The 14,631-nt window shown below is 40.0% G+C and overlaps 1 protein-coding gene across 2 annotated transcripts in view; it reads right to left on the reverse strand.

Moving 5' to 3' along the window:
- Nucleotides 1-7,326, reverse strand: part of EEA1 (early endosome antigen 1) — a 144,578-nt gene extending 137,252 nt beyond the window's left edge. Inside the window, exon 1 of one of the 2 annotated variants that reach the window (XM_045830505.1) lies at nt 7,031-7,326. In XM_045830505.1, coding sequence (XP_045686461.1) covers nt 7,031-7,054 — 24 coding nt within the window. In that variant the 5' untranslated portion in view covers nt 7,055-7,326. The remainder of the gene's footprint in view (nt 1-7,030) is intronic. The other variant, XM_045830506.1, reaches the window with a different exon arrangement.
- Between the last annotated feature and the right edge of the window lie 7,305 nt (nt 7,327-14,631).

The following is a 14,631-nucleotide window of genomic DNA, read 5'->3' on the forward strand; positions in this document are numbered from 1 at the left end:
AGAAGGGAGGGAGGGAAAGAAGGGGGATAAAGCTGAGAGGGAAGGGAACTTCTAGAGAAGGGAGGTAGGACTATAATGGAAGAGAGGTAGAAGGGAAGGAGGGGGGAAGGAGCCAAGGGCCAAATGGTAAATGTGGTGGGAATGCTGGAGTGGGAAAATCATCATTTTCAGTCACTGTGGTGAAAACTAGGTCAGATATGAATCAACAATGCAAGTTAAATCTAGGGAAATTTTGATAAAGAACAGAATATCTGCATGGTCTTATAAATATCCGCTTATAGATGTAAAAGAAGAAAAATTATCATCCAGTCAAAAAACTGGACTATACCTTGACCTTTGACAAAGTTATTATAGTTAACATCACCTAGGAAAGACAAAAAGATGTCATGGGCCTCCTGATGTGATAATCTCAGGACACAATATCTTCTAGGAAGCATTCTAGTCAAGAATGCATAAGCCCAATCTAAACACAAGAAAGGCACACACACAACATGAGGAATATACTGTGGGTGGGGAAGGGGGTGAGAAGCAAGGGGGCACTCTGTAGTCTTCACAAATGTCATAAATTGCAAAGAAATGCTGTGGAAATGCATGACAATCAAATATAATATCCAATCCTAACTGGACCTATACCAGAGAGGGAAAATGCTACAAAGGACATTATCAGATCAATTGACAAAACTGAAATTATAAATGATAAATTGAATCAATCCAAATTTATGTAGTTAACAACTATACCATGGTTATGCAAGAAAATATCCCTAATCTTCACTGAAGTATTTAGAGGCAAAAGACTATAACTGATTCTGATATGATTCAAAAAAAAAAAGTTACAGAGAGACAGTGACAGAAGGAAGAGGAGGAGGAAGAACACCAACACCACAGAGGAAGAGGAAGAAGAGAAAGAAAAGGATAATAGGGAAGGGAAGGGAATCATAAAGGGAAGAGAAGAACTGAGCAAATGATAAAACAAACAGGATAAAATGTTAAATAATAGGTAAATCTAGATAAAGCATATACAGGTATTCCTTGTATTATTGGGTTGGCCAAAAAGTTTGTTTGTTTTTCCTCAGGATGGTTCTGGTAATGCTTAGTTGTCTCTAACTTCATTCGAAACAACTTCATTCTGTTAGATTGTATTGTGAAAGCTATCATATCAGCATGTATTCAAAAACATGTATCAAAAATGGTGAATTTTTGTGTAGCCACTTTAATATTGAAGGTGAAAGAATATATGTAACAGGGTACAGCCAAGGTGGGGCCCAAATGGGGATTTGTAATGGAGTCCAGAACTCAGGGTGTCCAGGAAATATTAGAAACATATATATTTTTTAATATATATATATATATATATATATATGATGTCCTCACCCCCACAAGTCTGAATTGGGGGATGGGATGCATGGAGCAGAGCTATTGAGAGTTGTTTTGAATAGCAATGGTTTTGCAGATAACCTCTAGAATGGTCATTTAATATATCTATAACCTTTAACTGGTTTCATAGATATGTTAAGTAGCTGTGGCCATGCTTTGAGCCAGGGGGATGGGAGTGACTTCAACCCATGATGCAACTGAGGCAACTCTCCCTGGTTACAGTGCCTGCGTGAGAGCTTGGAGATGACTGGCTCCACGCCATGGGGCTATGCCTGCCCGGACTTACTATGGCAGCCCAGTAAAGCTGGAAAAATGCAGGAATGCTGGCAGGTGTAACTGATTGTGGGAGGAGTCAGAAATCATGCTGCAGAGGAAGACTGGTGCTGGGATATAAACCCAGGTGCAGCAGCCATGCTGGGGGCTTTTTGGAACCGCATGGCTTCGGTGAAAGTTGGGACTGTGCAGCTTTAGGATGAGCCCTTTTTGACACGTGGCTTAGGAAGCAGGAGAGACTTTGCCTAGAACAAAGGGGATGGAAGGATTCTTGTTGGTGGGCCATGAGAAGGTGCCACATGGTTTTGGATTAACTGGAGATTGCAGAGGTGACACAGCTGATGGTGCCAAAACTGAGGGGCTGCCTGAACGACAAACTTCTACTTCCTTTCCTGAGATATGGTACCCTGGACTTGACAAAGGGGAGAAGGAAGGACTGTGCATTGTGGGTATTCTAAAGGACTTTAGTATTTTTAATGAAAACATTAAGGCATTACTCTAAGTCTGTATAACTTTTAAAATAAATAATCCCTTTCCTTTTCACCAATGTCTGACATTGAGAGATGTCTTTTCTTGGTAGTGGGCAAGGTGAACCTAGTACAGGGGGTAGGGGGGAACACTGGAGCACAAGGGTGGGTCCATTCGGTAATAGTATATCATTCGCACCTCCTGGGTCTGTTCTGTAACAAATATGCAACATTTTTGGCATATATTATGATTTATTATTTCAAGAAAGGTAAAAATGCAACTGAAACGCAAAAAAAAAGATTCATGCAATGTATGGAGACAGTGCTGGGAGTGACTGAACATGTCAAAAGTGGTTTGTGAAGTTTCATGATAGAGATTTCTCACTGGACAATGCTCCACAGTAGGGTAGACCAGTTGAAGCTGATAGTGACCAAATCAAGATAATGAGAACCATTAATGTTATACCATGCAAGAGATAGCCATCATACTCAAAATATCCAAATCAATAAAGTTACTGGTGAAAATGAAAAATGTGTCTTTTATTTTACCCCCCTCCCCCAAAAAAAAACAAAAAAAAACCCTGACTTTTTGGCTAGCCCAATGTTTTATTCTTGAAACTTTTTGTAAGTTTGAAATTCATTCTAAATAAAAAGTTAAAAATTATATATGTATTCAGCTAAACCTGTACAATCCAATACAGTAGCTACCAGCTACATGAGGCTGTTGAACAGCTGAAATATGATTAGTCCAAACTGATATGTGCTGTTAGTGCAAAAAATATACCAGATTCCAACAATTTAGTACAAAAAAGAATGTAAGGTGTCTCATTAATAATTTTTATATTGATTACATGTGAAAATATTTTAGATATATTAGGTCAAAGAAAATGTTTTTTAAATTAATTTTACCTCTTTCTAATTTTTAAAAATGTGGCTACTAGAAACTTTAAACTACATATGTGACTCATCTGTATTGGACAGGGCTGAGCTAGACAAAAATCTCCAAAATGGGGTAGCAAACTATTTTGGTAAATTTGTCTCTCAGTTTCTTTGTATTCTAAGCATACCTCTCTCTCTAAAAAGCACTTGGTTTTAAGCTTCCCAAAGGGTAGGGATCGGGTTTTAATTGTATCCCTAGTATCTAACACATAGTGTTATAAATATTTGTTTATTCAAAGACAATATGCAAATGAAGAAGGGTGGGCAGGAATGTACTCATTCTCATCTGAGTCTTTGCTTACACTGTAACTCCTTCCTAGAAGGAAACTTTTCCTCTTCCAATCACACATACTCTTCAAAACCTATTTTTCTATGCCCATTTTCTCCAAGGCGACTTCCTACCCACACAGGTTCATTTTTTATCTTTCCTCCCCTGTGCTACTATAGCCTTCATTGGCTGTATCATTCACTTTGGCACTTAATCATATAAGTTCCTTGTGGAAGAAGTTAGATCTCATATTTTTCCTATATCTTCCACAGTGACTAGCACAGTGTTAACCATATCAGTTGATGGGAAGGGGGGCAGAAGGAGCGGGTGTGGAAGGGTCCAGAGGTGGGGAGAACGGCCCCAGCAACAAGACGCCAAAAAAAGGGAAATAGGTTAGGAGTTGAAAAATTTGACTGTAGTATGCTTTGACATCTACTAATTATGTGCCTTAGATAAATCACTGGATCTCTCTGCTTCTAGTTCCTCATCTTTTAAATCAGATAGGCCTGTTGACCATAGAAGCCTCCTATTTCTACAATTCTAGAATACTTAAATCCATTTTTCTCTAGCAATATTATTGATGTATACCAGTAAAAGTACATCGAATACACTGCTAAATCATAGTAAGTTACTTAAGAAAGAAATTGCAACAAAATTTATAAACTGCCTAAACTACTAAATGCTGATCAAGTTTCTGGCCATCTAGCACTTTAAATTCACATTTCTCTTCAAAGGACTATTAGCAAAATAGTCAATACATACACAGAAAACACACCTCAATTTTTTTTTCAGACTCTTTCAAACCTCAGAGAGATACCCTTTAGAAAGAGGAGAAGGAGCAGGAGGAAGGGAATCAGACACTAAATATTCTGTAAAGTACCCTGGGACCTGGCTATGTTCAAACACTTTGAATTATAATGGATTTTAAGCACATTGTCAGTTTCTTATTTCAAAAATTCTATTTAAAGGACACTATTAAAAGAAAATACAACAGTTAAAATGAAAAGGTCATCTAAAAACATAATATTAAAGGAATACAATATAATTTCAAAGCATGGAGACCATTTCAAACAAATCTCTAAATCAGCAACTTTAGTTTTAATCTTATATCTTAATACTTCCACTGAAAAGATGATCAGGGTAGGATAAAATAAAATGGTTACTAGTTACATAATTTAAAGATTCCAGTTATACTTGCTAATAAATATCACATGTGGAATTAAATATATAGTCTAGGCTCAAAACTATTAATAAAGTCACAAGATTTCTTTAAGGCTTTTATCAAAATGCCCCTACTAAATGCTGAGCATTAACACTGACCCATCTACAAGATAAAAGATGAACGCTGGAAGGCATTACAGGACTCTCCTGATCTGGTCTGTAGCTACTACCTCTTGTAGCCTCATCGCCCACCAATCCCTGGACATCATTTCACTTCCTAAACTCAATTGTTGATGTCCCCCCTAATATTACCCACCATTTAATGACTCCATATCTTGGCACTTGCAGTTCCCTCTGCTAGACATGCCATTCCCTCTTTTGAGCTTCACATATGCCCTCCTTCCTGAAGTTTTTCATGCCTGTCCCTACCCTCTCACACAAAGTGGTTCCCAGGGCACTCTTCACTCTTCTATTACATAGTACTGTAATTACTTTTAAATGTCCACTTCCACAAACAAGTTGTGAGTTCTAAACGGAGGGCCCATATCTTAATTTAACTGTTTTCCAGCCCCTATATAATTGACATTTACTGACAGTCAATATAAGTACACTGAAAAAAAGACGTTAAGTAGTTAACTGTGGGAAACAATTCAAACTTGCCTATAAAAGAGAATATACATTTAACACAGTGGTCCTCAACCAGGGGAAACTTAGCCCCTAGAGGACGTTTGGTAAAGTCTTGGTTGTCACACAAGGGTAAGGGGATTTGGGGGAGCAGGTGCTACTGGCATCTGACAGGTAGAAGACAGGGATGCTGTTAAGCATCTTACAGTGCAAAGAACAGCCCCCCAAAACAAAGACTTATCCAATCACAAATATCAATAGTGCCATGGTCAAGGAACTCAACTGTCAATTAACTTATTCATATGCAATGATTCACATCTCAGCAATAACCAGAATAAATTCAAATTTTGTAGTTTCAACTGAAATGTCTGTAACAGTTGATGTGTATACACCAACACTAAAAATTATCTTTATGTAACTATAATGCTCACCAACATTAAGAGTACTGGAATACATCCCATATTTCTGAAAACTGAACTTTAAAAGAAACCACAGGCAAACTAATTTTCGGTTGTGGAACTATGACAAAAAATCTGGGGCATGAGGTAATCCATTCCTCCAGGTCCAAGGAAAGAAAAATCTCTAAGTACTACAAGTATATCATGCACAGATGTCTTTACTGTTGAACACAGGAACCGAAGGCAAGACCAAAGGGCACACCCTGATCACTGCCAAAATCACTAGCTTATTAAGATTCAAACAAAACTCTGACAAAACCACTACCAAACAATCATCAAATGTCAACAAAGGGTGGCATATACAGGAGTTAACTATTTCTACACCTGATATATGATCAAGTCTCATGACTTGAATATTTCCCAAAAGCTATACAAAAGCAAGAACACTTCGTTTATATGTAGCGGTTGACCCAACTGTCGTAGGCACATTGGCTGAATACCACAAATTCATTAATTTCTTCTGTTTTTTAATTAGTTATCCTACTCACTCAATAACCAACTAATGGGTTTGGCACCAACTACACAATCATTTACATTTTGTTGCACCCTATTAGTCTCCAAAAAGAAAAAAGAAGCCATCCAAAACAACAAAGATTTAGTACAGTAACTCTTATAGAAAAATAGATTTTATTTATTATAGGAACTGATTCCTAAACAATACACCTAGAGCTTTCCAACGCTCTCATCTTTCTATCTTAAGGGAGTTTTCCAGATTCAAATACAGATAGCACTGGCACAAAGTGGAAGAGTAAATGTATACCATTGGATAAAGCTTACTGCGGATTTATTCTTGGACAGCTCAAAAAAGGTACTGACTGGGAGGAGAAAACGCATTTTTAATCGGAAAAAAAAGTTTCCAACAGTGAGTAATATCTTCTTTCTCAGCTGACTTTGCCAGGAAGTATCGGCACCACGATTGGGCTCATGCTAGGCCAGTGCTGTCCAGATGCGAATCGGAAGCCTGTGTAGCAGGTGCGTGAGGTGTAAGTTGGGGACACCATGGGCGCAGAGAATGGGGTTAAAGCTAAGCAAGCCTCCCGGGATCTCCCACCAGGCGATCTCCAGCCCAGCAGACGGCCGGCGGGTCCCACAGGCACAAACTCCCCATTTACACTGCTATCCTGGGATCTGGGAGGAACATGCTGGTACCACACCCTCCCGCCTGCCGCCCTCTCTCGCTCTGACAGCCCCGCGCTAGAGCGGGGCGGCTGACCTGGGCGCGTGGGACCAAAGACTCGGCTCCAGGCCCGGGGCTCTGGCCTGTCATCCGCCGCCGCCCCAGCCGCTCTCCCCACCCCCACAGCCCGACCCGACCCCAGGGCGGACAACCGAGGCCTAATCGCCTCCCAGGCAGCAGGGCCTAGGGAAGGAAGGAGCCCGGGGAGAAGACGGGACACCCGAGCCGCAGCCCCGTGCTTGGGCTCTCCCGCTCACGTGCTGCCAGAAAGGCGGTTTCACTCTCTTACCCTCTGCAAAATCCTCCTAAACATGGTTTAAACACCACCGGCGCCGCTGCGGTGACTCTCCGGACCCAACGCCGGGCCACAGACTACTCAAGGGTGCGCAGGAGGAGGGGACTGAGCCAGGAGAGGACTAAAGGAGGAGGTCCGGGCGAGACTGTAGCGGTGACCGCTGGAGCGGCCCGGACTTCCCCACAGGCGGTGAAAGGGAGCCACGCCAGCGAGCGACTAGGTAGCCGGCGAGAATCCGCCCCCCCGCCAGGCCGCCCTGTAACTGACAGCTGGGCGGGCCGCCCGGCACCACCCGCCCAGCCAGCCTGTCCATCTACGGGGGGCGGGGCTGGAAAGGGCCTACCCATGCCCGACACCAATCGGAAGCAGCGTGACTGTGCGCGACTGCGTGTCTGGCAAAGGGCTGGATACCGCTCCACCACTCCTTCCGGTGGACCGGGAAAACCGGTGGCCACTGAGCACACGCTTGCTCTCCGTCAGAGGCCGCACCCGTGCGCTGACTGTGTTCCTGCCAGGGAGGTGGTTAAGAAACCCTGGGGCCCGGTTGGGGGTGTCGCTGACCGCGACCAGAAGAGGGAATTCGGGGATAGGGACCTTGCTACAGCACCTTAGGCCGCTCTGTAAAATTTGTCAGTGTGACCCTAGCGTGGCCTGAGACTGGACTGGATCCTTATTTCTGCTGGAAGCGCCTAGCCCCTTGGTGAAAGCAAAGGAGAGAAACGCAGATATGATTAACCAGTCTGTTGGGCTTTGGTGCCCTCTCCAACCCCTGATTTCTTATCCCTGATCTCTTCCTGCTTTCAATTTCAGCCAAACAGAAAGTAAAAAGTTAGAAGAAAGGCTAGGAAGAAACTGGAATTGTAATTAGCAAAGAGAAATTTGGGATTGTCTTTTTTGGGCTATAGCAACATTATTTAATGGACTGATGTCACTAACATGTTGTACTTTACCTTTCTAAAACCCATGTTTGGCCAATTCTGAGGAATCTTAAATCCTATTCTGATAACAGATTGAAGTAAATCAGCATTAATGTATCTGTTTTTTAGATTAAGAAAAAATGATGAGGTCACGGATAAACGGCCTGCCAAAACAAGGACGTGGACTTAGTACTGAAACGATGTCATTCTTTAAACTCAAAAAGCACAGCTTCAGAGTCCTACCGTTCTGCTAGTATTCACAGTCTAAGAGACTTGACTTTTATCCTGAGAAGAGAAAAGCCTTTAATATTGTTTAAGCAGGGAACTGGAGAGGATAATGCAAGTAACCTTGGGTGGCATGTGTGGGACTGAAATCTATGGAGCAATGAATGGAGTGTTTATCGGAAAAGACTTACTGATCTTTTGAAAAGATGCAGCAAATATTATTCTCAAATGAGTTAATGTAATCGTGTTTTGTAAGGTATAAAATATTATATGATGTAATATATTGGTTCTATTCCAAACATGTCCTATTTTTACTGTGTGTGCCTATAGTACTGCAAAACAGTCATGCCTACAACTAATATATTATTAATCAATATTGATAATAGGGCACTTAAATACTTCCAGGCAAACATAGCAAAGTTCACAGTTTCCTATCTTTCCAGACAGAGGTGCATTCTTTTCAGGCAATATGGGAAATATCTTCATCGACTAGTAGTGGTGTCCAACCCATAGCCCATGGGCTGCATGCAGCCCAGGATGGCTATGAATGTGGCATAACACAAAACCAGAAATTTACTTAAAACCTTTTTTTTTTTTGCCAATCAGTTTTTGTAGTGTTTCTGTATTTAATGTGGCCCAAAACAAGTCTTCTTCCAGTGTGGCCCAGAGGCAACAAAATGTTGGACACCCCAGACTTGGGTGATATAACTGTGGGACATAAGAAATACAAATTTGGTCTCCACCCTAAGTTCCAGACACAGAGCTTCTAAAACCCTTATACTAGGTTGGCCAAAAGGTCCAAACATTTTAGGGGTTTTTGTAAAATAAAAGACATATTTTTTCATTTTCACCAATAACTTTATTGATTTAGATATTTTGAGTATGTCAGCTGTCTCCCGTGTGGTATAACATTGATCTCAATCAATGTCTTCATTTGGTCACTGTCAACTTCAACTGGTCTACCCCGATGGAACATCATCCAGCAAGAAATCTCCAGGATGAAACTTCCAAAACCACTTTGACACGTTCAATCAGTCCCAGCACTGTCTCCATACATTGCACAAATCTTTTTTTGAGTTTCAGCTGTGATTTTACCTTTCTTGAAATAATAAATCATAATATATGCCAAAAATGTGTATTTTCTTCCATCTTCAATATTCAAATGGTTACATGAAAATTCACTTTAGATAAGGTTTTTTTAAATGCATGCTGATAGGACAGCTGTCACAATCTAACAAAATTGTTTCAAATGAAGTTAAAGATAACTAAGCACTACCAGAGCCATCTTACAGAAAAATAAACATTTTGGCAAACCCAATAATTTCCTGAGTGTTAGAGTGCTAGGAGCATCTTTTGTTTTAATGTTTGATCTTTGATTTTGGTTTCTGACACAAGCTTCTAAGATCATTGGAATCCCTGGAGTGATAAGAGTGTCTTTCTATGCTAATGAGATGACCTGTGGTTTTGCCTCTCTAGATAGCTTTAGAATTGGCGTTGCCTCCAGAAAGACCAAGGCATAATTAGAAGGTTATAATTTTCAGACGCACACCACTCCACTTACACAAGGGAAGAGGGGCTGGAAGAGTTCATCACCAATGGCCAATCAATCATGTGTATGTAATGAAACCTCTGTTTAAAAACCTCAACAGTGAGTTTTGGAGAGCTTCTGGGTTGGTGAGCACAGCAGGGTGCTGGAAGAATGATGTAGCTGGAAAGAACAGGGAAGCACCGCACCCCTTCCCTAATACCTGGCCCTATGCATCTCTTCCATTTAGCTGTTCCCAAGTTGTATCCTTTATAATAAACTGATTATAGTAAGTGAAGTGTTTTCCTGAATTCTGTGAGCTGTTACAACAAATAACTGAGGATGGTGTCGTGGGAACCCCCAAATTGTAGCCAGTTGATATGAAAAAAGGTGACAACCTGGGACTGACAACTGGTGTCTGAAGTGGGAGGTATTCTTGTGGGATTAAGCCCTTAACCTGTGGGGTCTATACTAACTCTGGGTAGTTAGTATCAGAATTGAACTGAATTGCAGAGCACCCCGTTGGTGTCCAGAAAATTGGAGAATTGCTTGGTGTGGAATAAAACCCCTACATTTGGTGTCAGAAATGTTATAAGTAGAGAAAGGAAACACTTTTCCATTTAAAGTGATATTTGTTTCTCTTTTTTTATTTTTCAAAACGTTAATTTTGTTTAGCCCCAGCTGGTGTGGCTTGGTGGTTGGCGCGTTGTCCTGTAAGGGAAAGGTTGTTGATTCATCCCCAGTCTAGGTGGGGGCGCATGTGGCCTCTAGTCTGGAGGCCTACAACTCCTGGCCTCAGGTCCCCACACAGGTCCCTGATCTGGATGCCTATGGAGGCAACTAATTGATGCTTCTGTCTCATTGATGTTTCCCCCTTCCTCTCTCCCTTTCTCTCTCACAAAAGCAAATGAAAATGTCCTTAGGTGAGTTTTAAAAAAATAAAATAAAAATAAACAAAAGATTAATTTTGTTTAAAGCTGTTTATAATGTCACATGCTTACACCATTTTTATTGGAATTCTGCTGCTTAGCAGATGGGTTATTCAAAAATCTGTGTGCTCCGCTGCACTAGATAACTGTCACTAGACTAATACACTAGAGAACCTGATCACTGCAAAAGAAAATATAAGCAATGGATGAGACATAATTATATAAAAATACCCTTCACTAACCTAGCAGCTTCCCACATGTAACAGTTCTGCCTATACTATCTGGCTAATTTCTATTCATTCAGCAATCTTAATATTCAATCAGTTCTTTGACTCCACCAAGACCTACAGTCCATTGGCTTCTCTTACTTTCTTACTATCAGCCATTTCCCTAGAGTCCTTATTTCCACCAAAACCCAGCTGTCCATGATCCAACTTTAGATTCCCCCCAACCCTTGCAAATATATTTAACTTCTTCAGCTCTCTCATCCACATTTTCATCTAGCAGAAGCCAAACCCAACTATCTACCTACTCCGCTGCACAGGAGCAGCTGAATATCACCAGAGATACAATATACAGCTGGAGCTATTGGGCTCATCTTGCATTATAGCCACAGACCTCAGATAGAAACTCAGAACAGTCTAGCAGCAGTCCTGTTACATTCTCCTCCTGTCTTCTTTCTCTAGATTGCCAAAGCGGCTTTCACACCCGCAGTTGTTTCACTCTTACCTTGCATTTTCTTAACCCACGCCAGTCAAGCCTCCTTTTCATCTACTCCAATGAGACTGCTTATGTTAAGAGTGCAAATGATCTACATGTTGCTGAATCCAGTGACAACTTTATTGTTCTTCACTGTGACTCTCATTTACTTTCAAAACATTTGACCACTCTCTCCTTGAATTACTTTATTCCCTTGGCTTCCTTGACAATTTACTTACTAGTTTTTCTATTCAATGACAATTCATTCCTTCTCAGACTCATTTAATAATTTCTTTGCTTTCTTTTTTTCTCAAATTTATTGGGGTAACATTGGTTACTAAAATTATACAGGTTTCAAGTATGCAGTCCTATATAACACATCACCTGTATATTGCACTGTGTTTTTACCATCCAAAGTCAAATCTCCCATCCCCATATATATGCCCTGATTTATTCTTTACCTCCCTCAAACCTTTTCTTCTGGTAAACACCATATTGTTGTCCGTGTGCATGAGTTTTTGTTTGTTTGTTTTTCTTGTTGGTTCATTTGTTGCTTTCAGTTTTATATCTCACATATGAGTGAAATCATATGGTTATTGACTTTCCTGTCTGACTTATTTCAGTTACATCTATCTAACTGATTTCTGTTTCACTTATATGATATTTTCAAGGTCCATCCATCTTGTCACAAATTGCAGTATTGCAACTTTTCTTATGGCTGAGTGGTATTCCATTGTGCATATCTACCACGTCTTCTTTATCCAATCATTGATGGAAGTACACTTCAGTTGTTTCCATGTCTTAGCCACCATGATGAGTGCTTCAATGAACATAGGGGTGCATGTATATTTGCAATGATCAAACTTTTCGGGTAGATACCCTGAAGAAATGCTGCTGGATCATATGATAATTCTATTCTTTTTTTTTTTTTTTTTAGAAAACTCCATACTGTTTTCCATGGTGGCTATACCAGTTTATATTTCTAAGAGCCGTGAATGAGCATTTGTTTTTCTCCACAACCTCTCTAATACTTAGTGTTACTTGTCTTGATAATAGCCATTCTAAAAGGTGTAATGTGGTACCTCACTGCAGTTTTTGTTTGCATTTCCCTAATAGCTGATGAAGTTGAGCATCTTTTTATATATTTGTTGGCCATTTGTATGTCTTCTTGGGAGAAGTGTCTGTTGGGTCCTCTGCCCATTTTTTAATTAGATTGTTTGATTTTCGTTTTTGGGTTGTTTGAATTTTTATGTACTTTGACCCTGAATGTACTCAATCTTGTCTACCATGTATCTTAGTATTAGAGTGCCCCCAACTCTGTTCTGAGATCCCTCATTTTATCTATCACACACAACCTACGAGTGATCTAAGCCAGGCTCCTAGCTTTAAATTTTATCAGTCTACCCAAGACTCCCACTGGTATATCTTTAATGCTAACCTCTCCCCAGATTTCCAGATTTGCATAACAAACCATCTACTTCATATTTCTTTTCGGATGTCTAATGAGCATCTCACACTTATGGCCTAAACAAAACTTTTATTTTTATCTTTAAAACTGCTTCTTCACCAGTTTTCCTATTTCAGTATCTAGCACTGTTAGGTACTTAATTGAATCAAACCAAAATTCTTAGAGTTATCTTTGATTTTTCTCTCTACCTCATCCCTCCCCCTCCCTTCAGGCAATCCTTCGAACACGCTGACAGGTCTACTTTCAAAACCTACCCTAAATCTGCTCCTTCTTTCCATTACCACCCTAGTCCACAGTACCTCACCTCCTGTCCAGACGACTATAATAGTTTCCTGGTTGGTCTCCCTGCTTTTACTTTGGTTTCCTGGTAATCCATTCACTACACAGCATCTAGAAACAACTTTTAAATATGCAAATCAAATAATATCACTGTCCTCCTTGTTTGTAGCTTCCCTGTCAAAATCATAGTAAAGTCCATATACCTTATCCTTCCTCACACATCCTGTTTATCTGACCCTGCCCACTTCTCTGCCTTCCAGTTTTAACATTCTTGCCTCGGCTTAATATGCCCCAACATTCCTGAACTTTTATTCCACAATTGCACAAATCTTACTCTGCCTCTGCACCAACCAACTCTTATTTAGGAAATGTTTTACCCCTAAGATCTTGTGGTTAATTTTGTGGCATTCATACTGCACCTTAAAAATCACCTCCTCAGCGAAATCTTCAAGGATCACCTCATCTAAAGAAGCCTCCAGTCACAAAATAAACAAACAAAATAGAAACAGACTCATAGACACAGAGATCAGAGTAATGGTTGCCAGAGAGGAGGAAGGTTGGGGGCTGGGTGAAAAAGGTAAAGAGATTAAGAAGCACAAATTTGTGGCTATAAAATAGTCACAACAATAAAAAGTATAGCATGGGAAATATAGTTAATAATATTGTAATAACTGTGTATAATGCCAGGTGGGTACTGGAAACCTCAAGGGAAACACTTTGTAAAGTATGTTATTGTCTAACCACTATGCTGTATGCCTAAAACTAATACAAAATAATATTGAATGTAAACTGTAATTGAAAAATAAATAAATAAAGTGGCCTCCAATCTATCATATCACCCATTTTTATTTTCTGTATAGCAGAGAAAATTACCACTTCTGACTTTTGTTTTTGTCGATTTACGTATGTCTCCCCAACAAGAATGTAAATTGCCTGTACACAAGAATCTTGTCTCTTGTTCACAGCTATATCCCCAATGATTAAAACAGAGCTCAACCCATGATTAGCAATAAATATTTGTTGAAGAATGAATAAAGAAAGGAAAGAAGAAAGGAACAAGGGTGTTATGGCTTGAATGTTTGTGTTCATTCAAATTTCGTATTTTAAAATCCTATCTCTCAAAGGTGACACTTTAAGTAGGTGAGCCATTTGGGAGGTGATCAGGTTATGAGGGTGGAGCCTTTACTATTGTGAGTGGGATTACTATTCTCATAAAAGGGACCCTCAAGTACTCTCTAGTTCCTTCCTCCACATGAGAATACAAGAAGTTTGCAATCCAGAAGAAAACCTTCACTGACCATGCTGGCACTCTGATCTCCAGCCTCCAGAACTCTGAGCAATAAATTTCTGCCACTCAGTCTGTGGAATTTTGTTATTGGCACTCAAGCTAACTAAAACAGAAAGTATATAATTATTCCTATAAGAGTTGCCTTACAGATTTCCTCAAGCTAATATCTTCCTACTTGTGAAGATGTGATCCAAATACAACAATCTTGAGGGAAATCCAACGGTTTTTTATCCAGTTTGATATTCTATTTTCTTTTGCAATAATA

The sequence above is a fragment of the Phyllostomus hastatus genome, unplaced genomic scaffold (assembly GCF_019186645.2).
Source record: "Phyllostomus hastatus isolate PE091 unplaced genomic scaffold, TTU_PhHast_1.1 phas_contig_152, whole genome shotgun sequence".
Classification (NCBI taxonomy): Eukaryota; Metazoa; Chordata; class Mammalia; order Chiroptera; family Phyllostomidae; genus Phyllostomus; species Phyllostomus hastatus.